This window comes from Terrapene carolina, unplaced genomic scaffold, assembly GCF_002925995.2.
Source record: "Terrapene carolina triunguis isolate 2854851 unplaced genomic scaffold, T_m_triunguis-2.0 Scaffold111, whole genome shotgun sequence".
NCBI classification, from domain to species: domain Eukaryota; kingdom Metazoa; phylum Chordata; order Testudines; family Emydidae; genus Terrapene; species Terrapene triunguis.
In genome coordinates, this window is record NW_020664462.1 from 27002987 (window position 1) to 27030752 (window position 27766).

The 27766-nt window shown below is 43.8% G+C and overlaps 1 protein-coding gene across 1 annotated transcript in view; it reads right to left on the reverse strand.

Annotated features, from left to right (window-relative positions):
• ZEB1 (zinc finger E-box binding homeobox 1) overlaps window positions 1-27766 on the reverse strand; it is a 195336-nt gene that overhangs the window by 21407 nt on the left and 146163 nt on the right. Inside the window, exons 2-4 of the mRNA XM_026652001.2 lie at window positions 22502-22702; window positions 11821-11883; window positions 8932-9093 (exon numbers count right to left, since the gene is read on the reverse strand). Coding sequence (XP_026507786.2) covers window positions 8932-9093; window positions 11821-11883; window positions 22502-22702 — 426 coding nt within the window. The remainder of the gene's footprint in view (window positions 1-8931; window positions 9094-11820; window positions 11884-22501; window positions 22703-27766) is intronic.

The window sequence follows — 27766 nt, forward strand, 5'->3', positions numbered from 1 at the left end:
AGAACTACTTTTTCGCAGACTGCGGTGTATGCATCCCCAATGAGAAAAGGGTGGCCCTAGTGTCCTTCAACCCATGCAGCCTCGCATCTGTTTGCTCTGAAAAACAGATCGATCCCATCAAATGGGAAGTCTTGGATCCAGGTCTGCAGCTCTTGGGAGAGGTTGGCGGTCTGAAGCCAGGAGCTGCGCTTCATAATCACAGCTGCCGCGACCACCTTAGCTGTTGTGTCCCATGCCATTTGGAGGGAGCACTGAGCCACTGTGGTGCCCTCCTCCACCAGGTTGCCAAATTCCTGGGCCAAGCCCTGCGGGAGGGACTCCTTGAACTTATGTAGGGAGTCCCATAAGTTAAAATTGTATCTCCCTAGGAGGGACTGATGGTTTGCCATGTGGCATTGCAGGCTGCCAGTTGAATAAATTTTCCTCCCAAACAGGTCCAATCTTTTGGCCTCTTTATTTTGGGTGTTGAGCTGGTATGTCCTTGCTTATCCTTTTCATTGGCTGCAGAGACCACCAGCAAGCCCATGGGAGGGTGGATGTAAAGGTACTCAAACCCTTTGGCCAGGTCAAAGTATTTCTTTTCTGCCCTTTTTGAGGTGGTAGGGATGGATGAGGGAGTTTGCCAGAGGGCCTTGGCAATCTTGAGGACATCGTCATGCACTGGTAGTGCGACACAGGCTGGGATAGCGGTTGACAGGACATTAAGCAAGGTGTCCGCCTGCTCAGACATTTCCTCCACCCCCAGGATCAAGTTCTCGGTCACCCGACGAAGAAGGGCCTGGTGTTCTTTAAAATTGTCTGGCAGGTTGGTCCTCGAGGGTCCCGCAACTGCCTTGTCTGGGGACGAAGATGAGAACTGTACTGCTGGAGGAGGCCCTGGGGAATCTTCCCCCGGGTGGAAGGGAGGCTTAGGGGTAGGTGCAAGCTCCTTTGCCTTGACCTCCAAGCATGCCTCGTGCACCAAGCCCAGTGCCGTCAATGTCGCCAGCTGTTGCTCCGAGGCAGCGGCTGATGAGTGGTGTGAAGGGGGCATCACTATGACCGGCACTCCCCATGCGCTCCAATAAGGCCACTGGCCGTGTTGCCAGGGCGGCACAGCCGATGTTGACGTGGCCTCAGGTGCCCATTCGTACCGGTGAAGTGTAGGCGAGGGGCTGAACTGTCCTGTGCCAGAAGAATTGCCTTGCGGTGACCATGGTGGAGCCGTCGAAGCCTGAGTCTGTCTGCTGACCGTTGCTGTCGGAGACTGGTGTCAAGAGGACCGGAGATGCAATGGGGAGTACTCCCACGGGGCAGGCAACCTGGACCTGCGCTGAGAGGATGACCAGTGGGAGGGCGAATGGTGCCGGTAGTACGGAGACCAGCATCTCCCTCTAGGTGATCCGTGTCGAGACGGCGGGGGCCATGATCCCAGTGCCAGTGACTGAAGACAAGCCCCAGAGGATCTGGGCTCTGACTCCAGCGATCTGCGGCGCAGGGGTGGAGAGCGCTGCTTTGTCTTGGGGGATCAGCAGTGCTCCACTGGCCCCTAAGAGGTCTTAGCAGCTGGCTTTCCCTTATGGGGAGCCTTTGCTGATTCCTGAGGCACATGCTGCGTCGATGGTGTGAGTGGAGACCTTTGCTCTCTTGGTGCCGGGGGAATTTGTGAAGGTTTCGGTGCTGTCAGGAGTTTAGGTCCCATGCCACTCCCGGGAGTCGGTGGTGGACCTTTCAGGGGCTAAGGGCCCTGACTGGGGAAGGCACGAATGCGTGGCTCCAGAGTGGCTGGGTGGCCCAAAGTGGATCCCTTGTCTGATGACCCATGGCCCTTCTTGCCTGGTGCTGGGGAGCCGTGCTTCCTAGCCTTTTTTTGGGGCACCGGCGACGGGGAATGGTGTTTAGATAAATCTGGTGTGCAGTCTTCACACTGGTATTGGTGTGAGTGTGTATAGTGGTTCACAGCTTTCTCCATGTTTCTACATGACCCCAGGTATGTGGTAGGGATGCATTCTCTTCCCAGCATTATTCTGTGAAGCTATCAACTGGATATTGGGACTTGCCGCTCCACATGTCAGAATCAAGATTGGTCAAGAAGTTTTCACTGACCAAGGCTACACCAATGATGCGGCCCTGCTAGTGAAGAAGTCAGAGAATTTCAGCCCTGCCCTCCAAGGTCTCCAAGATGTTGTCTCCACTATGGGGTTGAATGCCTCATGGCATGAATCTTGGAGCTGGGCCACCAGAACCCCTGGTGCAGGTGGAATTGACTATTGTAGTGAGTGTTGATGAGTTCATTTACCTAGGCTACAGACAGAGTCCAAATAGGTGCAGCAAACTAGATGTTCTTTGATGAAAATATCTCACAGCCTCCTGCATGAAGTTCATGTCTCACTTATGGAAGCAAAAATGTCTTTGCACTGAGACTTGGGGTACATCTATACTACACACGCTGTAGTGTAGACCTATGGCCCAGCTGTGCGCTAAAACAATATTCAAGATTTGCCACTCTGGGCTGGCAGGGGGTGGGGCTGGCTGAATGGGAGACCACGTCTGGCAGCCTGCTGGAGTGCTCTTGCCAGGAGGGGGCTGGTGAGTGCCGCATGGGGGCAGGGTGCGGGAGAGTGGGTCTCTGGGCAGGTTGGGACAGGGCTCTGGGCAGTGAAGGGGTGAGGGGCACTGGGAACTAGGAGTTTGTGGGGGTGCTGCAGCACAGGTCTTAGGTGGGGCTCCACTCCTGGCCCCGCGCCTCCGGTCCTGGCTGCCGGCCTGCACTGGGCACTCTGCTCTTGGCCTGGCACTGGAGGTCCAGCTGCCTGCCTGGCACGGCGGGATCCAGGTCCTAGCTGCCAGCTGCCCAGCCCTGGGTGGCGGCGTCCCAGGATCTGGCTGCCTGGCCCTGGGTGGTGGGGTCCCGGCAGTCGGCTGCCAAGCCATGGGTGGCGGGGTCCTGGCAGTCGGCTGCCCAGCCCCCGGCAGCAGGGTCTCGACTACGGGGTCCAGCTGCCCAGCCCTGCGCTGTGGTCCAGGATCCAGCTGCCTGGCCCCGTGTTCCACTTCTGGCCCTGCTCTGTGGAGGGGTCTCTGGGGGGGGGGTGTTGGCCATAGAGGACTGTGTGTGTGTGGGGAGGGAGGGGGCTCTGTGGTTCTTAACCTGTGGCCTATAGCCCACAATTATAAAAAGGTTGAGTACCACTGGTGTAGACACTTAGGCCTGGTCTACACTAGGCTTTTATGTCGACTTTAGCGCCGTTATATCGAATTAACCCTGCACCCGTCCACACCAGGAAGCCATTTAGTTCGACATAAAGCTCTCTTTAAATCGATTTCTGTAATCCTCCCCAACGAGAGGATTAGCGCTAAATTCGACATGGCCATATCGAATTAGGCTAGGTGTGGATGGAAATCGACGGTAATAGCTCCGGGAGCTATCCCACAGTGCACCACTCTGTTGACGCTCTGGACTGCAGTCAGAGCTCGGATGCTCTGACCAGCCACACCCCCGGGAAAATTTGAATTCATTTTCATTTTCCTGTCTGGGCAGTTTGAATCTCAGTTCCTCTTTGGACATCGAGGGGAGCTCAGCAGCAGTGGCAACTATGCAGAGCTCTCCAGCAGAGATGGCCGTGCAATCTAATAGAAAGAGGGCCCCAGCATGGACTGATCGGGAAGTCTTGGATCTCATCGCAGTGTGGGGCGATGAGTCCGTGCTTTCAGAGCTGCGCTCCAAAAGAAGGAATGCTAAGATCTACGAGAAGATCTCCAAAGCCATGGCAGAGAGAGGCTACAGCCGGGATGCAACGCAGTGCCGCGTGAAAATCAAGGAGCTGAGACAAGGCTACCAAAAAACCAAAGAGGCTAACGGACGCTCCGGATCCCAGCCCCACACATCCCGTTTCTACGAGGCACTGCATTCCATCCTGGGAGCGGCCGCCACCACTACCCCACCCCTGACCGTGGACTCCGAGGATGGGATCATGTCCGCGGCCGGTTCCTCGTCGGACATGACAGCGGACGGGGAAGATGAAGAAGGAGATGAGGAGGACGAGGCAGTCGACAGCGCTGGCACCGCTGATTTCCCCGACAGCCAGGAGCTCTTCATCACCCTTACCGAGATCCCGTACCAACCGTCCCCATCCCTTACCCCGGACACAGAATCAGGGGAAGGATCAAGCAGTAAGTGCTGTAAACATGTAAACATTTATTTAAAACAGAACGGTAATATTTATACTATTAACAATGTACATTTATAAAAGTTCTGTAAACTAGTAAAAAAATAATCAGGTACAAAACAGGAATATTTACAAAGGTAACAAATGGGTTTTCATGATTTCTCTGTCTTAGGCTCTTCTCAATTTAGTCCCAAGTGTTTTAAAAAATTTTCACAATGTCCGTTACTCCATGATTCCCAGGCCCAAGACGCTCCACTCCATAGTCCCAGTGCACCTACGCGAAAATCCGGTCAATGTGGCCGGGGATCGACGAGAAATCCTCGTAGGAGAACTCCTCGTAGGTCTCGTGGAGGTAGAGCTCAAGCCTGTTGATCAGGTTCCGGGGTAGGGCGATCTTAGTGGGCCCTCCGTGGTAGCAGACATGCCCCCTCCACGCCACAATCAAGTACTCCGGGATCATGGCCCGACATAGCATGGCGGCATACGGCCCCGGTTTCTGCATGCTTTCCCGCAGCATGCGTTCTCTCTGGGTGTCCGGGATCCTCAGAAGGGTGATGTCGCTCATGACGCCCTGCTTTGAATTAGGGAGGGGAATGTTAGTATTGGGACTGCTTTACAGCCACGCGGTGGAGGGAGAGGGGCAGCATACAGGGATCTTTCCCTGGGACAGCCGCGAGGGGGTGGGACAGGGGCAGAGTTGATGCTGTCCTGATTGCTGGCAGCAGAGACTGGCATTGCTTTCAATGTGAAAGGAGGCCAGTGCTACTGCTGGAGTTTTAAGCAGCCACAAGTCTGCGGCTTACCATTATTGCCCGCTCCAGAAGTTCAGGTCTCCAGCCACGCTTCTCAGATCACTCCAAGACCTCCGCAAGTCCACAGGCACTGAAGGCGACGGCCGAAAATTCGACCTTGTCCTGAGTGCGCATGTGAGAGGTGCAGTGCATGGTCTTGTTCACAGAGAAAGACTAGGTTCTTTGTATACAATTTCATTTATCTGTCTCAGGAATTCACTCCCTTTTTAAAATTCACACAGACACATCTGCGACTGTCTCCCAACCCAGCCTGTCAGCACACTCCCAGAGGCTAGCGCAGATTAGGCAGAGGAAGAAGAAGACGCGTGAAGACATGTTCTCAGAACTAATGGGATGCTCCCGAGCCCAGGCAGCCCAGCAGACACAGTGGAGGGAGAACTTGTCACAAATGCACCGAGCAGTCATGGAACGGGAGGAGAGGTGGCGTCAGGAGGACCAACAGGCTACTGAAAAGCTGCTTGGACTAATGAGGGAGCAAACGGACACGCTCCGGCGCCTTGTGGATGTTCTGCAAGACCGGAGGCAGGAGGACAGAGCCCCGCTGCAGTCTATCTGTAACCGCCCTCACCCGCCACCAAGTCCCACACCACCCTCACCCAAACTCCAAAGAAGGAGGGGCGGCAAGGGCCGTTAAAACTTTCAGTCAACCCCTGCAGACTGCTCTAGCACTAGAAGGCTGACATTCCCCAAAATTTCATAAGTCCTTTCCTACCCACCTCACACAAGCCCCCGTCCAAGTTTCACCCCCCACGTTTCATGTCTGGTTCGCAATAAAATGTTTGTTTCTCTCCATTACTGTTTCAGTCAGGTTCTTTTGAGGGAGAGTCTGTCTGGAGGGGGGGAAGGGGCTTGGTAATTGGGCAGGACAGTGACCTTTAGCAGGGTACAGAGGCGGTGTCAGGTCCAGCATCAGGACACATACACAGTGCAGTCACTGGTTACCCTGGTCAGTCTGGGAGGTGTTTTTCATGTTCTCCATTGAAATAACCAGTCCACCAGTGCGGAGCCTGGCATTCCGGGAGTTTAGAAGCATCATTTGCATCAGAACACTGAACCCGCCCCCCGCCACAGTCTGCGTCCCCGGTTTAAAATATTCCCGCGAAAACAGCAACACAGACAACGGTGTTCATTAACAAAATCGAAATGATTTTATTTTTTGGGAAGGGGAAGGGGGTGAAGGGGGTATGTAACTGGAGAGGATAGTCAAAATGAACTGGGTAAAGAAACGGGGGCAGGTTCAGCTTTTCTGTCCACAAACTGAAAAGTCACTGGTTGCCCTGCTCACTCAGGAACCTAGCTTTCAAAGCCTCCCGGATGCACAGGGCGTGCCGCTGGGATCTTCTAATGGCCCGGCTGTCTGGCTGGACGTAATCAGCAGCCAGGCTATTTGCCTCAACCTCCCACCCCGCCATAAAGGTCTCCCCCTTGCTCTCACACAGATTGTGGAGCACACAGCAAGCTGCAATAACGATGGGGATATTGGTTTCACTGAGATCACAGCGAGTCAGTAAGCTTCTCCATCTCCCTTTGAGACGGCCAAAAGCACACTCCACTACCATTCTGCACTTGCTCAGCCGGTAGTTGAACAGTTCTTTTTCTGTGTCCAGGGCGCCAGTATAGGGCTTCATGAGCCAGGGCATTAGCGGGTAGGCTGGGTCCCCGAGGATGACTGTAGGCATCTCCACATCCCCAAGAGTTATTTTGTGGTCTGGGAAGTAAATACCTTCCTGCAGCCGTCTAAACAGACCAGAGTTCCTGAACACGCGAGCGTCATGAACCTTGCCCGGCCATCCGACGTAGATGTTTGTAAACCGTCCCCGATGGTCCACCAGTGCTTGCAGCACCATTGAAAAGTAGCCCTTTCTATTGATGTACTGGCTGGCCTGGTGGTCCGGTCCCAGGATAGGGATGTGAGTCCCATCGATAGCCCCACCGCAGTTTGGGAATCCCATCGCGGCAAAGCCATCTATGATGACCTGCGCGTTTCCCAGGGTCACTACCTTTGGGAGCAGTACCTTCACGATTGCCTTGGCTACTTGCATGACAACAACCCCCACGGTAGATTTGCCCACACCAAAGTGGTTCGCGACTGACCGGTAGCTGTCCGGCGTTGCAAGCTTCCAGAGGGCTATGGCCACTCGCTTCTGGACAGTGAGGGCTGCTCGCATGCGGGTGTCCTTGCGCTTCAGGGCAGGGGACAGCAACTCACAAAGTTCGAGGAAAGTCCCCTTCCGCATGCGAAAGTTTCGCAGCCACTGGGATTCATCCCAGACCTGAAGCACTATACGGTCCCACCAGTCCGTGCTTGTTTCCCGGGCCCAGAATCGCCGTTCAACAAAATCCACATGCCCCATTGCCACCGTGATGTCCTGGGCGCTGGGGCTCGTGGTTTCTGACAGCTCTGTGCCACTCTCCGACTTCAGGCTCTCACGGCGGTGCCGTAGCCTCCTCGCCCGATTTCTCTGCATCTGCCTCAGGGAAAGGTGTATGATAAGCTGCGAGGTGTTGAGAACGGCCACAAGTGCAGCGATGGTCGCAGCGTGATCCATGATCGCAGTGCTGTGGCGTCCGCGCTGTCACTGACCAGAAAAGTGCGCGAACTGATTTCCCGCCGGCGCTTTCATGGAGGGAGGGAGGGCGTTAGTGACAGACGGATGACGACAAATTTTTTTTACCCAGAAGGCATTGGCGGCTCGACCCAGAATTCCGATGGGCAGCGGGGACTGCGGGAACTGTGGGATAGCTGCCCACAGTGCACCGCTTCCAATATCGACGCTCGCCCCGTTAGTGTGGACTCACAAAGTCGAATTACTGTCCTTAGTGTGTCCTTAGTGTGGACACACACGTTCGACTTTGCAATATCGATTCCACATATTCGATTTAAGTAAAATCGAATTACCCTCGTAGTGTAGACATACCCTTAGTACAGTGATGTAAGGGGTTCTGTTGCTGTAGAAAATCCATATGTGGGGATGGTTGTATGCGAACCTTTAGGCCAGAAGGCCGGAATTACTGACTGTTTGCTTGGCCATCACCTTAGGAGGCCTGAACCCTAGGCCTCATCCAGAAGGCCTGATCCATAGACTATAATCATTTACCCCAGCCAGGCGGCTGGGGCCATAGACCGTGTAATTGCTCAATCTGATTTCAACTAAAAATTGTGTTTTAAATTTTAAAAATATTTAATTTTTTGTAAATAATATTTTTTATCTATCTTGCAATTTATCTCCACTATGAAAAACAACCATTAATTGTTATTTTTCTACTGTTTAGCCATTTCTTATTCCAGAAGAGAATTTTGTATGTAAGCCAATATTTCCTATTTTCTTATTAGTCTTTTGAGAAGGAACTTGCCAGAAATTATTTAGATCTTCAAGGAATTATTATCTAGCAGATTCTCTTTGCCAATTATTTTTATTATATGTTTTAAATAACTAACCGGTTACAGAGACACAAGTTACTTTGACAGAAAGTGTGCTAGTTTGACTCAATCCGTTTACATTTATTTAAATGTTGTTTTATTATGCCTTTGCATATATTATCAAATGGAGTTCTAGACTGTTATTTTACGCTCCGTTATTGTAGACTAGCATGTCCACTTAACAATTCCCAGTACATATAATCAAAACCCAAATGTTTTAATTATCGCATGTATCAATTGTTACTTTCACACAAAACAAGTAAGCGAAACAGAATTTATAAGAGGGTATAAGCAAAATCTATCATAAAAATAAATAGTCAATGCTAAACCTAAGGCCATTTAAGCTTCAGAAACCTTAAAAAGTAATTTTTGCTTGATTATAGCCTCATTACATAACAATCAGTGGTTTGAACTTCCATTTATTTCAACAGCTACACAGTCTACAATAGATGCCTGGATCCTTATTTTTCTAAAATATAGGGAATTTCTAGGACAACCTTTCAGTGTAATTCATTTTGAAAAGACTACTGATTAGTGAAATAATATTTACCATTTTCATCCTGACCACTAGCTTCTGGTGTGCCTTGTCTCTGGTCCTCCTCAGGTGCTTCAGGGTAAATAACAGCTGTATCTTCCTGTTGAAGGAATTCTTCAACATTGGGGTCATGATTTTGTTCATTTTCTACTTCAGAATCACCTTCATCTTCTTTTACTAAAATAAAAAAAAAAGCTTTGTTAATGGAATTTCAACGTCATAGGAAAACATTTTAAAATAATACATAAATGACAATAATATTTCGCACTTCTATAGCATCTTCCATTCAAGGATCTCAATGCACTTCACAAATCTTAATTAAGTCTTAGGTTAAGCCTGTGAGAGAAAAGAGTTTTAGCCCAATTTTACAAATAGAGAAACTATGACATAGTGAAGTTAAAGGGATACCAACTTAAACAAAATCGAAGTTGTTTGTATAATGTTTCACTGTTTTCCTTGCAGGCTCAGTTATTTAGTCAGTCACTGTCCCCTGTCTGTGTTTGTCTTTCACATAGCAATTGGGGGAAGAAATAGGAAAATGTGGTTGTAAAACCACGAAAATTGGCAAGCAGAGGTAGAGGAACATGTGTTAAACTATTTTTAGATATTGACTAGATTTCAAGTTGGCAGTGTCTCTAAGAGATTTTGCTCAATATCAAACAAAGTATGTATCAAAATGAGGCATTGCATGTGGATTTCCTGGGGTAAGCTGAAAACAGTAGTTGAATAGATAAGACGTAATTAATTTCTAAATAGGCACATTCAAAGGAACCACCTATTTGGAACAACAATCAATTCCACCGCACTAGTTGGACCTAGGGTTTGCCTTATAAAGTATACAAACTGAAAAGAAATCACCTACAGGTCGCAATTATCAAGGCCTCCCTTCAAACCACTAAATGGTGGCATTATGTTTTTATTTCCCTTTGTGGATTCCCTTCCTGAATGGTTCCTCCATCTTCAGATTCATAGAAGATAATACAAAAATAAAAAATTAGGACAATTTTTTTTTAAAAGTCCTAACTTTGTCCATGTTAGGCTCCTTTGTTCCACTTAACTTTTCCAAAAATCTTAGGATAAAATGATGGATTCTTGGTCATGATTGAGTGATCCTATTCTGAATGGCACTTGCCATTCCTGCAGCTTCTTTGGGTCCTGCAATTGCAAGGCTGAATTTGTTGCCTTCAAGACACGATTTAAAGTTTGTTCATTACTGCAAATGCGTAGGACATATTCATGCAGATTTTCACTGAAAAGCATGCTTGCTGGCTGAAATGCAGTAAGCTTGAGAGTTTGAGTAACTGGTTCACAGAGTTTGGCCACAGGTTTCAAACAGTTTGCTCTGGATCTAGTTAGTACTGTTCCAAATCATCTAGGTTTAAACTTGGCACAATCAATGATCAACTTCATTTGTTTTTCATTAAAACTGTATTTCACTATTAGCAAAAATACAGTTAAATATTTTACATAAACTATAGCATGACAAATATTTGCTAGTAAATACTTGCTGGAATACATTATTCATGCAGTTTACACTTACTGCCATGAAATGCATTTTATGAAAGCTTTGACTGTAAATTACTATCCTATACTTCATTCTCAGTTATTAATGTGAAGCATATTTTTAATAAGAAGGTAAAGCTTTACCATTTGTCTCACAGTGTGAAGTCTCATACTGGTCTTCCTGTTTTAAAATCCAAGTGCTAGATTCTATTTATGACATGGGACAGTTTTCGCCATACACACTGTAAAGTAGTTCTTTGTTCTCTTTGGTATTGACCTTATGGTTAAAATATGTATACCAAGATTAAAAAAAATGCAAACACATTTCCGAATAATCCTACATTTTTGTATGGTGCAGGGGTGGCCAAACTTACTGATCCTTTGAGCCGCATATGACAATCTTCAGGAGTTCGAGAGCTGGGAGGCACCTGCCGGGGCTCGGGGTTTCAGCTCCAGTGGAGATGCCTGCTGGGGCTTGGGGCTTCAGCCCTGCTCCTGCTGGAGCCCCGAGCTCCAGCAGGTACACCCTGCAGGGCTGAAGCCACGAGACCCCCTGACCTGCTGTGCAGAAGCCCCTACCCCACCACCCTGCTGCAAGGCAGAGGTCCTAAGCTCCACCCCCCAAGTCTGGTAGGTGGAGAATTGGCAGGGGGGATGGGTGGGGAGCTCCACGAGCCGCACTTTAACTGTAAAAGAGCTGCATGTGGCTCGCAAGCCACCGTTTGGCCACTCCTGGTATAATGCTTATCACTCTAGTATCTATGTACTGACCAATTAGCATATATCTTAATTTATCTGACCATTTAAAAATAGTATATAGATTCCCCTTAAAGTATACAGTAATTATTTTCAACATTACTGAAGAAAAATATAGTAAGCAAAAAGGAGCTGTACATTTTCTAGCATAGTATTGAAGATGAAGACACACATTCTATTTTATCTACTCTGTAATATTACTATTAACAGAAGAGTTAATACTGAGATATTAACTCTAGTTCATTTTAATGGCTATGGGTTTAGGCTCTGTCTTGTGGTCCATAGCAGCACTCTATACTACCATGTGAAACACCGGTGACAGAGTCCTCATCCTTTCCTTTCTCCTAAAGTCAGGCTAAGCTGCTGCAGAGGCACTGCAATTAGTCCCTTGGGGAAAGGGACTGCTTTGTGTCATTTGTCAGCAAAACCTCAAGACTGAAGAGATCTAAACTGGGAGCCCAGTCTAGTCTTCTTCACCAAGAACAGTGTTTGCAACTTACCGCATCAAGTACAGGAGAGAAAGACAATTTAAAAAGAAAGGTGAGGGGGAATCTTAAAAGATTTCCAGGGATACTACATTATTCCAATCCCAAGAACATTCTATGGATAAGGGGCACAGATTGCGGAATTTAATTAGACAAATACCTGTACATCCAGCTTCATCGGCTTGAGCTTCAGGCCCCAGGATTTCTTTTGTTTCTTTTCCATCTGAAATAATATTACAAAAGAGGAATAATTAACATTAAAAATACCATCATCTTTCTTTGCATATTACAAACGTTCCCTTATTTCTTAAACAAAAATTTCCATATTTTTCTAATGTTTGGGGAAAATATATTTAAATCTCATATACTTAAAAAAATATGGATTCCTCATGATTTTAGATGTGTTGAGTTTCTCAGGTCGTAAAGATTTTACGAGAAAAAGAAACTGCAATTTTAACAGAAGGCAAACATACAAGTAATTATTTGAAGACAGGGAAAAAATAGGATAAGGATTGCTGTTACATATCCAAATATGGTATTTTTGTAGTACAAGTATCTTTCTGGCAAGTACAAAGTGTGCTGCTTAGAATGAAAGGGAAGTAGTTTGTTCTTAGTATCTGATTCACTAGATTATTGCTTTCAGAGGTTAATTTATTGTAAGATTAACACATTTGCTCTGTTTTTTCTAACTAGCAAAATCAGCAGATCATCAGTAATTACTCCAAAATTATTTGCAACAATCTATCATGTAATACTGTATAATTACCTGCAGACATCTAGAGCTTATTAAACTTAGCCAAATAAAAATCATTATGAGAGTTCTTGCTAGGTTTGACTATTGAATTGAGAAAACAAGAAAATATTGGTACTGAATTAAAGCATATATTTCAGTTGTGTAAAACTGATTTTAAGAGTTTTACCAACTTCTTTCCTGTGTATTGGAATTACCACACCACCACTTATCAGGGCCCAGGGTTTTGGCCGCCCCAAGCAGCCAAACAAAAAACAAACAAAAAAGCCGCGATCGCGATTGCGATCTGCGGCAGCAATTCGGTGGGAGGTCCTTCGCTCCAAGCAGGAGTGAGGGACTGTCCCCCGAATTGCTGCCGAACAGCTGGACGTGCTGCCCCTCTCCGAAGTGGCCGCCCCAAGCACCTGCTTGGTAAGCTGGTGCCTGGAGCTGGCCCTGCCACTTATACAAAAGTACTATTACTGACTCCACTGCACATCTCTGGGCAGTTGGATAGATGCCCTTAAAAGATGATTTATTGAAGGATTCATGTATCTCTGCAAAATAGGACTGACTTCAAAATCATGATCTGACATCATTTCCTTATGTGCTAATTTTAAATCAGTTTTAAGACTGAGTCTAAGGAAGGCACTAGATCTGGTGAAATTGTTCTATGGGTCATGGTGTTCTCCACCCCATTTCAGAATGGTGACCCTCTATACTGGAAGGTCACTTTCACTACCAGCCCATATTTTCATCAAATATATATTGATGGTGGCCATCATTTATTGTTTCTGTCTACTGTTTTCTCTCTAGAACAGTGGCTCCAGATGGGGGGGTTTTAAGTGAAGCTTTTGCTGCTGAAGGAGCTAGAATAGCAGTCCTATACAAGAGTCCAAAATTCTTTCATTAAATTACAAATCTAGTATAGCACAGACACTGACAGCTGAGGCTTCTGCACACACCTCCACCAACATGCCTCAACTCTTTGACTATTAACAAGAGAGGCAATTAGTCCCGAAGGTTATGGTACTTTTAAAATTTGGAGACATGTCCTGTATGAACTTGTCTAAGGTTACCAACTCACTTTATACAGGCTACTAAACATCTTTCAATCAGTAACAACTTTCAGACCGTATTGATTTGAGCCAGTAGCTGGTAGTGAACATGAAAACCCTTATAGTTTACTATCTGTCCCTTGAGCCATCCAGTTGTCCAGTTCCCTTGTGTTCTGTGATAGACAGTGGCACTTCAGGAATGAGCAGTGTAGTATGTGGAATGTTGATAAAAGCGTGGTAATTTGTACTTGCAATTGTAATCAATACATGCTCAACTATGGAATTCTTATTTAGTACAAGTTCTGGTATGAAGTCCAGAGACTGGATCTGAAGTCAGTATCTATCTAAGCCCATCACAATCTACAGAATTTTCCAACCCAAAGGTCACATCAAACTTGAAATAATACCAAAAAGAGAAAAGAGCCAACTAGTTGCTCAAATATTTTTCAGCTGAAGTTTTATTCAAGATTAATGCTAAATATGCTTTTCTAGTTCAGGAATGTTCCGCTGATTGTAGGTGCTGTATAAAAGCTTTAAAAATCTTTGGTTCTCTAAAAACAGAAGAGTGGAATCTACATCTTTATTCCAAAAAGTACCTTTTGCACAATGCATAGTTATCCTGTGGAACTCACTGCCACATATAGCAAGTCCAAGAACTTAGAGGTATTAAAAAAAGGCAGCAGATAATTTACAGTATATGAATAATGAGAAAATCCACAGTTACATTAATTAGGACAAAAAATACAAGTGCTTCAGAGAATACACCAGCTGGTGGGGGTTAAATAGATTATTCTATAATTGTCCATTATGGGGATTCTAGCATGTTCCCCTACGTTCCTCTGGCACAATGGGACTCTCAACAATAAGAGTAAAGCTCACCCATGCAAGGAAACAGAATTTTCTCTGGGGTACTCTGAGATTGTAGAATGAACTCCCCCAGGAACTGAGGACCATCACAGACCTCATTGCTTTTTGCTCCAAGGGCAAGGCACATTTCTTTGACTTTGCTGTCTCTAAATATACACATTGCAATGTTTATTAATAAATTAAAAAAAAAACACTACCAAAACAAGACACTCCACTGCACATGCTTCTCCCTCTGGGGAAAAAATGAGAGAACAAACGAGACATGACAGATGCACTACTGGAAAGCACTCAGATACTACAATGATAAGCATGGCATAAAACCTGAATAGAATAGAATAGAAAAACATCTGGTCTTGTCCCCCTTTCAGATACAGGATACTAGACTAGATGAACTACTGATCTGATCTGGAATGACAATTCCTATGTTCTTATGCTCCCACAGAAGTGAGCTAAAAGTGTTGTAATCACACAACAAATGCTAGAATCCATAATTTGTAGTGGTTATTAAAAATAGCAAGGGCATGCTACCTTTTTAAATCAATACAGAAGCCAATTTCTGCTTTACACAAACTGAGGACTTCTAGGACTACTTTAAGTTCCATTTTAAATAGGTCTTTCCAAAAGGAAAAGGATGAATAATCAAACTACCCTAATAGTGGAGACAGTAGTAATGAAGACTGACAGAAGTCTACCGAACTAATAGGTTAGAAAGTATGCCTGCACTTGCAGATATTTTCACAAACAAGATATATAATTAAAGGAACACTGGAGTGCTTTAATCTAGCTCTAATTTTGACCGTCACTTGAAAAGTCTTAGTCATAGACAAATCCATGTTTTGTTGGTCTGATCCAATCCATCAATGGTAACTGTCATGTGCTTCAAGTCCAAAAGCTTTACATGCTGTAAATCCACTAAAACCAAATACTTAGTTTATTTAAAATAGTCCATACTACACAAAACCATGTTTTCCCCTATAAAAAGGGCTCTTCATTAGGACAATGGGATCTGCTGGAGAGGTGGGGTTATTAATGTAGTTTACTTACTATTTATAACAATTTACAGCAAGCCACTCTGGCTTCATAACAGGCAAAAATAGTATTAGCCAAGCTGATCCTGAGTAATTTAAGATTTCAGTGGCAACAGGATTTAATTTCACAGAAGGTAAAAAAAATTCCCCAAATCTACTAGTTTATAAACTCTTCATGGTATGGACTATGCCTTCCTGTGTGCTTGTACAGCACCTAGGGTCCTGATTCTGACTAGGCCTTTGGGCACTATCATAATCAATAAACAAACAGCAGTAATTTCATAGCCACCTATTGAGCTTTCATCTTTCTTTTTTCTTCATGTAGGAAGGTATTCTGTGTCCTGAAGTTACACAAATTTAACTCAGTCTTTGCAAATTCCCCACAGTGTTAACCTTTACATAGCAGATGTTAATAACCAGAATATGTATTCTATATTTTTTGTTATATTATTTGCAGAAGTGTGTTGCAAGGCTAACAAATATACAATCACTTTAATGACTATAGTCATATATGTTCAGCAAAGGATGGGAACATCGGTGAACAGTTTACCTTGCATTCAGGAGTCAAGGACTATGCTGCAAACATAGCCACTGGGGAGCAGAAAGGAGAAAAAGATATCCAGTGCTACGGAGAAGAATGCAGGACAGTCTCTGATCAAATAGAAAATAGAATATCAGGGTTGGAAGGGACCTCAGGAGGTCATCTAGTCCAGTCCCCTGCTCAAAGCAAGACCAACACCAACTAAATCATCCCAGCCAAGGCTTTGTCAAGCCGGGCCTTAAAAACCTCTAAGGATGGAGATTCTACCACCTCCCTAGGTAACCCATTCCAGTGCTTCAACACCCTCCTAGTGAAATAGTGTTTCCTAATATCCAACCTAGACCACCCTACTGCAACTTGAGACCATTGCTCCTTGTTCTGTCATCTGCCACCACTGAGAACAGCCGAGCTCCATCCTTTTTGGAACCCCCCTTCAGGTAGTTGAAGGCTGCTATCAAATCCCCCCCCTCCAGGGCCAGCTCCAGGCACCAGCTGAGCAAGCAGGTGCTTGGGGCGGCCAAGGGGAAGGGGTGGCACGTCGAGCTCTTCGGCGGCAATTTGGAGGAGGGTCCCTGTCCCTCTCGGAGGGAAGGACCTGCCGCCGAAGAAGAAAGCGGTGCGGTGGAGCTGCCGCCGATCGCGATCATAGCTTCCCCCCCGCACCGCTTGGGGCGGCAAAAACCCTGGAGCTGGCCCTGTCCTTCTCACTCTTCTCTTCTGCAGACTAAATAACCCCAGTTCCCTCAGCCTCTTCTCGTAAGTCATGTGCCCCAGCCCCCTAATCATTTTCGTTGCCCTCCGCTGGACTCTCTCCAATTTGTCCACATCCCTTCTGTAGTGGGGGGACCAAAACTGGACGCAGTACTCCAAGGTGTGGCCTCACCAGTGTCGAATAGAGGGGAATAATCACTTCCCTCAATCTGCTGGCAATGCTCCTATTAATACAGCCCGATATGCCGTTGGCCTTCTTGGCAATGAGGGCACACTGCTGACTCATATCCAGCTTCTCATCCACTGTAATCCCCAGGTCCTTTTCTGCAGAACTGCTGCTTAGCCAGTCGGTCCCCAGTCTGTAGCGGTGCATGGGATTCTTCCTTCCTAAGTGCAGGACTCTACACCTGTCCTTGTTGAACCTCATCAGATTTCTTTTGGCTCAATTCTCCAATTTGTCTAGGTCACTCTGGACCCTATCCCTACCCTCCAGCATATCTACCTCTCCCCCGCGCTTAGTGTCATCTGAGAATTTGCTGAGGGTGCAATTAATCCCATCATCCAGATCATTAATAAAGATGTTGAACAAAACTGGCCCCAGGACCGACCCCGGGGCACTCCAACTCTGCCAACTAGACATTGAGTCGTTGATCACTACCTGTTGAGCCCAACAATCTAGCTAGCTTTCTATCCACCTTATAGTCCATTCATCCAATCCATAAGTTTTTTACTTTTTGGCAAGAATACTGTGGGAGATCGTATCAAAAGCTTTGCTAAAGTCAAGATATATCACATCCACCGCTTTCCCCATATCCACAGAGCCAGTTATCTCATCATAGAAGGCAATCAGGTTGGTCAGGCATGACTTGCCCTTGGTGAATCCATGTTGACTGTTCCTGATCACTTTCCTCTCCTCCAAGTGCTTCAAAATGGATTCCTTGAGGACCTGCTCCATGATTCTACCGGAGACTGAAGTGAGGCTGACCGGTCTGTAGTTCCCCGGGTTCCTTTCTTCCCTTTTTAAAATATGGGCACTATATTTGCCTTTTTCCAATTGTTTGGGACCTCCCCCGATTGCCACGACTTTGCAAAGAAAATGGCCAATGGCTCTGCAATCATATCAGCCAACTTCCTCAGCACCCTTGAATGCATTAGATCTGGACCCATGGACTTGTGCACGTCCAGCTTTTCTAAATAGTCCTTAACCAGTTAGTAGGAGTCAGAGTTCTGCTATCCAAGAGTAGTCTGGACTTAATGCTAAAAGCCCCTTTAAATGTGATTTGCAGCACTTTGACTAAAGGCTTTTTGGGCATCTTGCACTCACCTCATCCTAGATGAGGACACCAGCAAATGAGTCAGATCCTTGGCACTGTTCTACCTGCTCTGCACTATTCCAAGTGAAGTGACAGGCCAGGACATGGAACAGAATCACGACTGGTAGTGCGGATGAACAATCTCTTGCTATCTATAGATGAAGGGACAGTCATACTCTTGGATCTCACTGCAGCATTCAATATGGCTGATCATAGACTACTACTATCCAGCCTAAGAGAAGTAGCAGAGGCTCAGGCAGAAGCTCTAAAATGGTGTGAAACATTTGTCAAGGGCTACACCCAGAAGGTAGTGATGGGCGTCTGTGCCTCTGAGGCCAGAGCCCTCATCCGTGGAGTACTATGCAGTTCCCTTCTCTTCCCTTCCTCTTCAATATTTACATACAGCTGCTCAGAGAAATGGAGAGATTTAATGGGCTCAAATGCCAACAATATGCAGAACACACACAACTCTACCTATTGTTCACAGCCTACAATATCACCACAGTCAAAGACAGTTAGGTAACAAAGATCAGCACATGGATAAGGTGGACTTGGCTGAAGCTAAACTCTAGCAAAAAGGAGGTTTTGCTTGTAGACAGAGAAACACTTCAAAGAGTTTTTTGCCACAGTGCTGTCTCTAGTGGAGGAGGAGATATTCCACATATCATCAAGGCATTCTGTAGTGTAGTAATCTTTATAGACAACTTTCTGATTCTGGACTGGCACATAGCAAGAACTGTCTACAGTCAAGTTGATCTCCCCTCTCTGACTGGCTAGGGCCTGTACTTTTTGGGAATAACCTGTCTTGAATCATACCACACTTCCATTATCTCTGAGCTTGATTACGTCATGCAGCTTACATTGGGCTTGAAAGCATCAGGCCTGAAAAAAGCTGCAACCAATGCAGAATGCTGCAGCACGCCTCCTCAGTAACCCAGGTTACTGAGAAAACACAATCTGTACTTCTTTAACTTCAAAGCCTCTCTAGAAAACATCAATTGAAGTTTAAATTCTCAGCTGTCAGTTTTAAGGCTATAAAAACTGACATGGTCTGGTTATACAAGATCTTATCCTCCAGGACCTTGACCACGCTCAACAGCACCCTCAACAGCTCTGCTCCTCAGAAATGATGGCTTTGCATACTTCAGGGGTGAAGCTTATAAGTGCAGGAAACAAGATTTTTTGAGGGCTGGCCCAAGAGTGTAGAATACACTCTGGCAGAAACTAAGAATAACCACAAACCTTATAATCTTCCCATTGACAAGAAAGACTCGCTTCAACACGGGTTTCCTGGATAGCAACCTACAGCATATTAGTTTTTTTTGTTTGTTTTTTTTTTAAGTAGAAGACATAAACCAAATCTAACTTTTCCCCTTTGGAGTGAGGAGGATAGATGGAAAATGGTGAGAAAACATCATTTGATTGACATTAGTAACCATGCTTATTTTTTTTAACTTGGAAGGCACTAAGATACAAGTGTAAACTTAAATCAAAAGGAATACAGAAATAAAAATAGTTTAATAAGCATTGCATCCACTAGATATGAATGGCATCCAGTTGTTGAGTGTGTGCACATTATGGGTGAAATTCGCCACATACCAGATGCCTTGCACTTAAGCCCTACTTAAATTCTTAATGTGGGGTTTAAATGTTGCATGGGGTCTTGAGTGGGCCCTCTTCAGCAGCATGAATTTCATCTTATGTGGTTTTCAGAGCTTGAATACTTTGTTGATTCTATAAGGTCTTTTCAAAATTATACTCTTAATGCCAAAAGCTATTGCTCCTTGTTATGGATTTGAATTACACAAACACAAAAATGTATCTGAACTAATTTTTTCAATGCATTTGGATTCCTCAAATGTCTGAACTATTTTTTTAAACAGAGAAAGATAAAAAGAATCTTGCTCTCATTCTATGATGCTAATACAGAATTCCAGCAGGAATGGAATTTTTCAGTCAAGTTTTAAACACCTGAAAAAAACTGTAAGAGGAGCAAAATATTCATTTTCTGAATTTCCTATATATTTTACTTGGAAATTTATCATGCCTTAGTTTAATAACATTATATTTTTTCATCAGACAACTTTACTTTATAACAATATAATTTTTTTAAATATAATGTAGGTTTTAGTTTCAATTAAAAGGGGGGGGGGGAAGAAGACCTTATAGAATCACAACACACACCAATGCTGGAACATTGCCATCAACTTGTATGGGATCATGTGGTTCACTTGTTGAGACATGTATGCGTGTTTCAGTTAAACCTCTTGAGATATACACCTTATATTTGAGACACCTGTTCTGAAGATCTTTTAGAACTTCAGTTAGAATTGCTGGAAACGGAAAGAAACTGATCTGATAATGAAATGTAGTTTAAGTATGTTGCACCTATTTTTACATTTTTCTGAACTGATCAATCAGATGAAAACCAAAAAGTACACTGAGTCCACATATGCAGGAAAAAATTCAGTACAGGTTAGTGATGAAAACACAACTTGCTACACATGCTGTAAACTGGTATTCTAAACACACACAAAAGTGTTTCAGGGATGTTCTCAATCCTTCAGTTACTCACCCTATTGGCCTTCCCCTTTAAGACAAACAGCACATATTCAAGTGCTGTTTCCTTAGACCTATGCTGTACAACCAAGAGCACCAAAATACTTGTGACTTAACTTTCTTACTACAAATGTCAAAAATATAAATACATAGCAAATCAAAATGTTGTAAAACTACTATATCCTCCTCCTTTTCTCTGATTTATCTATTGCGAAATACTCAAATCACATACTTACATAAATCATAATGTTAACAAACCAAGAAAACCGACTTCTCTTCACTATAAGAAGAATGTTTTAGAGTATGTATATTTTTCAGTATCGAATGTTAAAAACTTTTTTAGCAAACACACAGTATATTAATTATTTAAATCTACTAGCTGTTCAAACAGCTATGAAAGTCTATGTTAGTAAAAATGACTGAAGTAGACACGATCATTTGCTGCATATTTAATGTATTTATAATAGAGACAAAAATCAAAAGTATAGTAAAGTTAATAACTGAGCCCAATCCAAAGTCATGGTTTTGTACAAATTTATACATATGGAGCTATTTAGAGCCAAGCTTAAAAGCTAAGCCACCTGTCTCTCAAACTCATGCTTGCACACATACCAGGTTTATAGTACAATTTGGTTCAGCTGCTCAATTTTATCAGCTAGATTTGAAAGGCTGATGGTATATTTTAAATAAGAACAGTAAAAGCAGGTGAAATTACACTGATAGAGCTCTGAGAAAGCACAGCATGTATGGGATTCTTCCTAAAAGTGGGGGAGTCACGAGACCCTGCCCCTAACCCTCCTTTTCCCTTGGAGGCCCCGCCCTGCAGCCAAGCTGGAGCTGGACCAGGAAGTCCAGGCCCCTCCACCTGCCTGGGGTTGGGTAGGCCTGAGAGCAGCCCCTGGCCAATTGTCACCGTTCCCCCAGACCCTCCGCTCAGGGCAGGTGGAGGGTCCGCGGCTCCCCACAGCTGCCTGCACAGCTCCTATCCCGACCTGGCTCCGGCTTCCGTCCTGGGGTGGAACCTTGGGGACCGAAGAGCGACAGCCGGGGCACGGGCTCTTGGGCCCCCCCACCCTGGGCAGGTGGAGGGTCGGCGACTCCCCAAAGCTGCCTGGGCTCCCCAAGTGGCTCTTGCCCCTGGGCCCCCCCATTCCAGTGCCCCTGTCCTGAGTGATTCATGAATGAGGGAAAGTTAGGTGTTCCCCCACCTAACTCGTCTGGAAGGCCCGATCCAGTAAGCATGGAATACTTTCAACATCAGATTAGAAAGAGAGAGAACAAGCATGAAAATGATAATGTAGCCTGATGGTTAGAGCACTCACCTGACAGATGGGAGGTCCTGGATTGAGTCCCTCTGCTCCAGTGACTTTTTTAAAAAAAATGATATATCCCTATTGGAACAGTTTCAACAGGAGAGACTGAGGGAGCTGCACATCAGAACATCCTATAGCCCAGTGGCTAGCACACTCACGGGAGAGGTAGCAGATCCCTGTTCAAATTCCTTCTCCCTCTCAGGTGGAGGGGGGACTTGAACTGGGCATCTCCCACAACACAGGTGAGTATCTTCATCACTGGGTTAAAAGTTATTAGGGAGTTCAGCACTTTCTACCCCAGCTTCTTGCTAAAACAGCATAGGTACCTACCACCAAGACAGGGTTTTCATCTGAAAATCCCAAGCAGAGGGAGGCACCTGCCTACAGCCTGGACTTAAGCATCTATCTCTGAGAAAGAGGCAGGGCTTAGCACCTCCCACTGGCTAGCTTAGGCAAGGAGCCTCCTAGTGTACTGGTTTTTGTGAATCCCATTCTAGAGATGCCTATCTCTCCCTATTCACAGGGAGTCTAAGCACCAAACACAGGGTTTGTGAATCCCAGTAATTTTCTTGACACCACCACTCCTACATTCCTTTGTGTATCTAGCCCCAACTTTACAAATACACATTAATGACGAAGTGTATTCAAAAAAATTCTATTGAGTGAACGTTTCCAAGTATAATTTTTCTAATTAGAGCATCATTACCCAAACGGAACATACCTTCATCTTCCCAGCAACTGTTTGTACTTCCCGCTTTTTCACTGTTTTCTGGTAATACTGTATGGTCTGTTGGCAAGTCATCTTCTGGCACGCTAGCATCACAATCTGCTGCATCTGTTACACTTTCCTCTTCCACAATATGCAATTTGTCTTCATCATCTGAATCTGAATTTGTTTCTACCACATTATTGTAATTGGTAACTGCATGGAGACAAAAAGCAAAAAATAAATCAACAAAAACACTCAGTTCAGACTGTAAATATGATTTCTTTAGAGGCATCACTACAGCACATCCAACATGTTTAGTGTAGGTGCTAAGCAGTTATTGTACATTTTTCTTTTAGAAGCTAGTATACACGAGTGGTGCATACAAGCCTAGATCACACTATACAAGCTCCAAAGAGAATTAAGGTTTTAAAACAAATAAACAAGCAAAACAAACAAAACAACAAGCCTAGTGGCAGCTTTACAAAGGAGATGTTACACAACATCTTCCCCTATCATTTGGTACCTGGAAAGAGTAAGAGTTTATGTTTGTTCAAACTGGAGGACATATTATAATAGTCTTGTGGAGAAATGGTTGTACAGTGAACATAAGAACGGCCATACTGGGTCAGACCAAAGGTCCATCTAGCCCAGTATCCTGTCTTCCAACAGTGGCCAATGTCAGGTGCCCCAAAGGGAATGAACAGAACAGGTAATCATCAAGTGAGCCATCCCGTCACCCATTCTCAGCTTCTGGCAAACAGAGGCTAGGGACACCATCCCCTGTCCATCCTGGCTAATAGCCATTGATGGATCTATTCTTCATGAACTTATCTAGTTCTTTTTTGAACCCTGTTATAGTCTTTGCTTTCAAACATCCTCTGGCAAAGATCTTTCTTGAGTGGTAACAGCTCATTTAGATCCCATCATTTTATATGTATAGTGGGGATTATGTTTTCCAATGTGCATTACTTTGCTTTCATCAACACTGAATTTCATCTGCCATTTTGTTGCCCGAAGAGGCAGTTTTGATCCTTTTGTAGCTCTTCGCAGTCTGCCTGGGACTTAACTATCTTGAGTAGTTTTGTTTCATCTGCAAATCTTGCCACCTCACTGTTTACCCTTTTCCAGATGATTTATGAATATATTAAATAGGACTGGGCCCAGTACAGACCCTAGGGGGACACCACTATTTACCTCCCTCCACTCCGTAAAACTGACCATTTATTCCTACCCTTTGTTTCCTATCTTTTAACCAGTTACCAATCCACAGGAGAACCTTCCCTCTTATCCCATGACTGCTTACTTTGCTTAAGAGCGTTTGGTGAGGGACCTGGTCAAAGGCTTTCTGAAAAATGTAAATACACTATATCCACTGGATCCCCCTTGTCCACATGACCCCTCAAAGAATTCTAGTAGATTGGTGAGGCATAATTTCCCTTTACAAAAACCATGTTGACTCTTCCTCAACAAATTATGTTCATCTATGTGTCTGACAATTTCGTTCTTTACTATAGTTTCAACCAGTTTGCCTGATACTGAAGTCAGGTTTGCTGGCCTGTAATTGTCGGGATCACCTCTGGAGTCCTTTTTAAAAATTGGCGTCACATTAGCTATCCTCCAGTCATTTGGTACTGAAGCTGATTTAAATGATAGGTTACAGACTACAGTTAGTAGCTCTGCAACTTCACATTTGAGTTCCTTCAGAACTCTTGGGTGAATACCATCTGGTCCTGGTGACTTATTACTATTTTGTTTATCAATTTGTTCCAAAATCTCCTCTAATGACACCTCAATCTGGGACAGTTCCTCAGATTTGTCACCTAAAAAAAAGTAATTGTTCTGTCTCCTCCTTGGACTTGATGTCTGTTTGTATACGTAGATGTAAATTAGACAATGTTTTCAGGCACGTAAATTCATAAATTACTGCTGTTCCGGTCAGGGATGGCATTTGAACCCTGGCTTATTGCTGTCCTTCACACCAGTGCTTCTCAACACTTACAGCAACTCTACTTTGCATAATTAGATTCACTGATCTCTGAAGATGAAGTAATTCAGGTTCAACAGATCAAATGGGCCAAATATAAGGATTTGGACAATCCAATTTTTAGGTAGAGCTGAATTTATTATAAATTTTCAAGCTCATAACAAATGAAAAGTTATTTAATGAACTATTAGAATGAGTGGGATATTTTTCTGTATATTTAAGCAGTTAAATTAATGCTAGTTAAAAGATTGCAGGTGAGAGTCCTTTAAAGAGTTGTTGTGTGGTGTTTATGTAAATGTGCCAAATAATATCATTACTGTAAAAGGATCCAACTTGGCTCCACTGAGTATGTGAAATTATTGTAACAGGAGTATCTGATGTAATTCCTTCCTACTGCCATTATCCTCTTTACACACTGGAATCAGAATAGAGAAATGTCAGGAAGATACAATTAAATAATTCTGGTTTGGTTTCTATTGTCAACTTAATGTAAGTCTTTTTGTTTTTCTTTTTATTAGTACTATCTTTCAAAACTTAATATACATAAAGTGTAATTGTTAGTACCAATAGAATAGAAAGGTCTTAATATGATAACATTATCACATTGTACATACACCAGAATGTGTGTTTGTGGGTTGTCATAGAAAACCTAAAACCATGAAGGAGTGGTTGCACATTACATTTTATGAAAATAATATTATGCATATATGAAATATGTGGTGATCATTTTAAATTCAAAAAGGTTGTTTTGTCATTCTGGTGCATATTTTACATGGAACATTTTTCTTCTGAAATGGAAGGAAATGAGTTAGTGGTTTGCTGATTTGCGGTGAAACTATTTCCTTGCCTAAATGCTTTTTTTAAATGGTTAGAATATTTACTTTTTTTTAAAAAGCGGAATTCAAAAGAGCAGGAATCTAGCCTCCCATTTATTTTAATAGGCAAAATTTCAAATGAGAGAATTAATCTACCTTCTGCAGTGCAAATAGCATAGATGTGCAAGTGTCCTAAGTAGTGAGATTACTGCATCATAGATATGATTCTTTTAACCTCTGGAGGAGTATTGCCGGTATAACAACATCTGTAGGCTTATTCATTGATAAATATTTGCCCTTTTTTTAAAATCCCCTCTCTCAATCAAGGTATGTCAGAGCACTTCATAATAATACATGAAAATCTGCCAGTGATTATTGATATGAGTATGTAGCAGAGAACCTTACACCAAAAAATATAAGCGTAAATAGTTTATACTGTAAAAATATTAAAATTTCAGTATGTGTACATTTGTTTCTACAGGTTATAAGAGAAAGAAATAATGTTTTTGAATAGAACAATTATAACAATTCCAAATTATAACATCTCCTCTGCATCTTTAGGACTATATTAGTGATATCTACCTCCATGTGATGGAAATACATAGAGCACTCAATGTTGATAAATGCAAAGTAATGCACATTGGAAAATATAATCCCAACTATACATATAAAATGATGGGGTCTAAATGAGCTGTTACCACTCAAGGAGGAGATCTGGGAGTCATTTTGGATAATTCTCTGAAAACATGCACTCAGTGTGAAGCAGCAGTCAAAAAAGCTAACAATGTTGGGAATCGTTAAGAAAGGGATAGATAATAAGATAGAAAATAGCATATTGCCTCTATATAAATCCATGGTATGCCCACATTTGAATACTGCATGCAGATATGGTCACCCCATCTCAAAAAAGATATATTGGAATTGGAAAAGGTTCAGAAAAGGGCAACAAAAATGATTAGGGGTATGGAATGGCTGCTGTATGAGGACAGATAAATAAGACTGGGACTTTTCAGCTTGGAAAGGAGATGACTAAGGGGACATGATAGAGGTCTATAAAATCATGACTGGTGTAGAGAAAGTAAATAAGGAAGTGTTATTTACTCCTTTTCATAACACAAGAACTAGGTGTCGCCAAATGAAATTAATTGGCAGCAGATTTAAAACAAACAAAAGGAAGTATTTTTTCACACAACACAGAGTCAACCTGTGGAGCTTCTTGCCAGAGGATGTTGTGAAGGCCAAGACTATAACAGGGTCCAAAAAAGAACTAGATAAGTTCATGATGGATAGATCCATCAATGGCTATTAGCCAGGATGGGCAGGGATAGTATCCCTAGTCTCTGTTTGCCAGAAGCTGGGAATGAGTGACAGGGGACGGCTCACTTGATGATTACCTGTTCTGTTCATTCCCTCTGGGGCACCTGGCATTGGCCACTGTCTGAAGACAGGATACTGGGCTAGATGGACCTTTGGTCTGACCCAGTATGGACGTTCTTATATTTTTATGTACTTTAATCTGACCTCTGTCTCCTTCTTGGTCATTTATTCTACCCATGTTTTAGTCTTCTTTGTAAACATAGAACCAATGCTGAGGAAAAAAGATACAAACATTTTAAAAATATTTTTGTAATTTTACAAATTAAGACCCTAATCTTTCAATGAGGCCTTTACCCACTTGGAGACTAATTGAATTTAATGGTGCTCTGCATGGGTGCAGAGGTCTGGTCACATGGTGCCCTACTGAATTTAATCAAACTTCACACAGATGTATTGGGGTCAGCCCTCATGGAGGTCACTGTGGGATCAGGAGCTAAAAATGCAATCATGATAACACCACAACATTTTTCCCAAAAAATAAAATAAAATAAAAATTCAGGTTGCTGGGGGGTTGTTTTGGTTTTGCTTAGTTACGTAATCAGTATATTAACTAGAATCTTTTGAAAATCAGGGATAAAGTGGTATTCAAATATGGAAAATGAAAAAAAATGTCTAATATACATGCCAGTTGGAGACATGCATATGTAAGTTTGTGTGTCTAACCTGCACAATAAAAAATTGTAAAAGAAAATGGTCTTGATTACCACTGTTTTTATATTTTAAATATAATGAATTCATAATTCTAATTATTTTGAAAGTTTCTTATGTTTTCACTACAATCATGGTTGGATTCAGTACAAACTTGGAATCGTTTCATCCCAACATTTGTGGAATGCTAAAATTAACAAAGATCCATTTTCAGAATCTAAACTAGGGTTACCATATCTTGAGTGTCGAAAAAGAGGACATTCCACGGGGCCCCGGCCCCGCCCTCAGCCCCGCCCACGCCCCAACTCCACCCCCTCCCCAAAGTCCCCGCCCCAACTCCGCCCCCTCCCCTGCTTCCCACGAACATTTGATTCGCGGGAAGCCTGAAGCAGGAAGCAGGCAAGCTGGAGGGGTGGGGGGAGGAGGCGCGGCCCAGTCTGGTCCCCTCCAGCG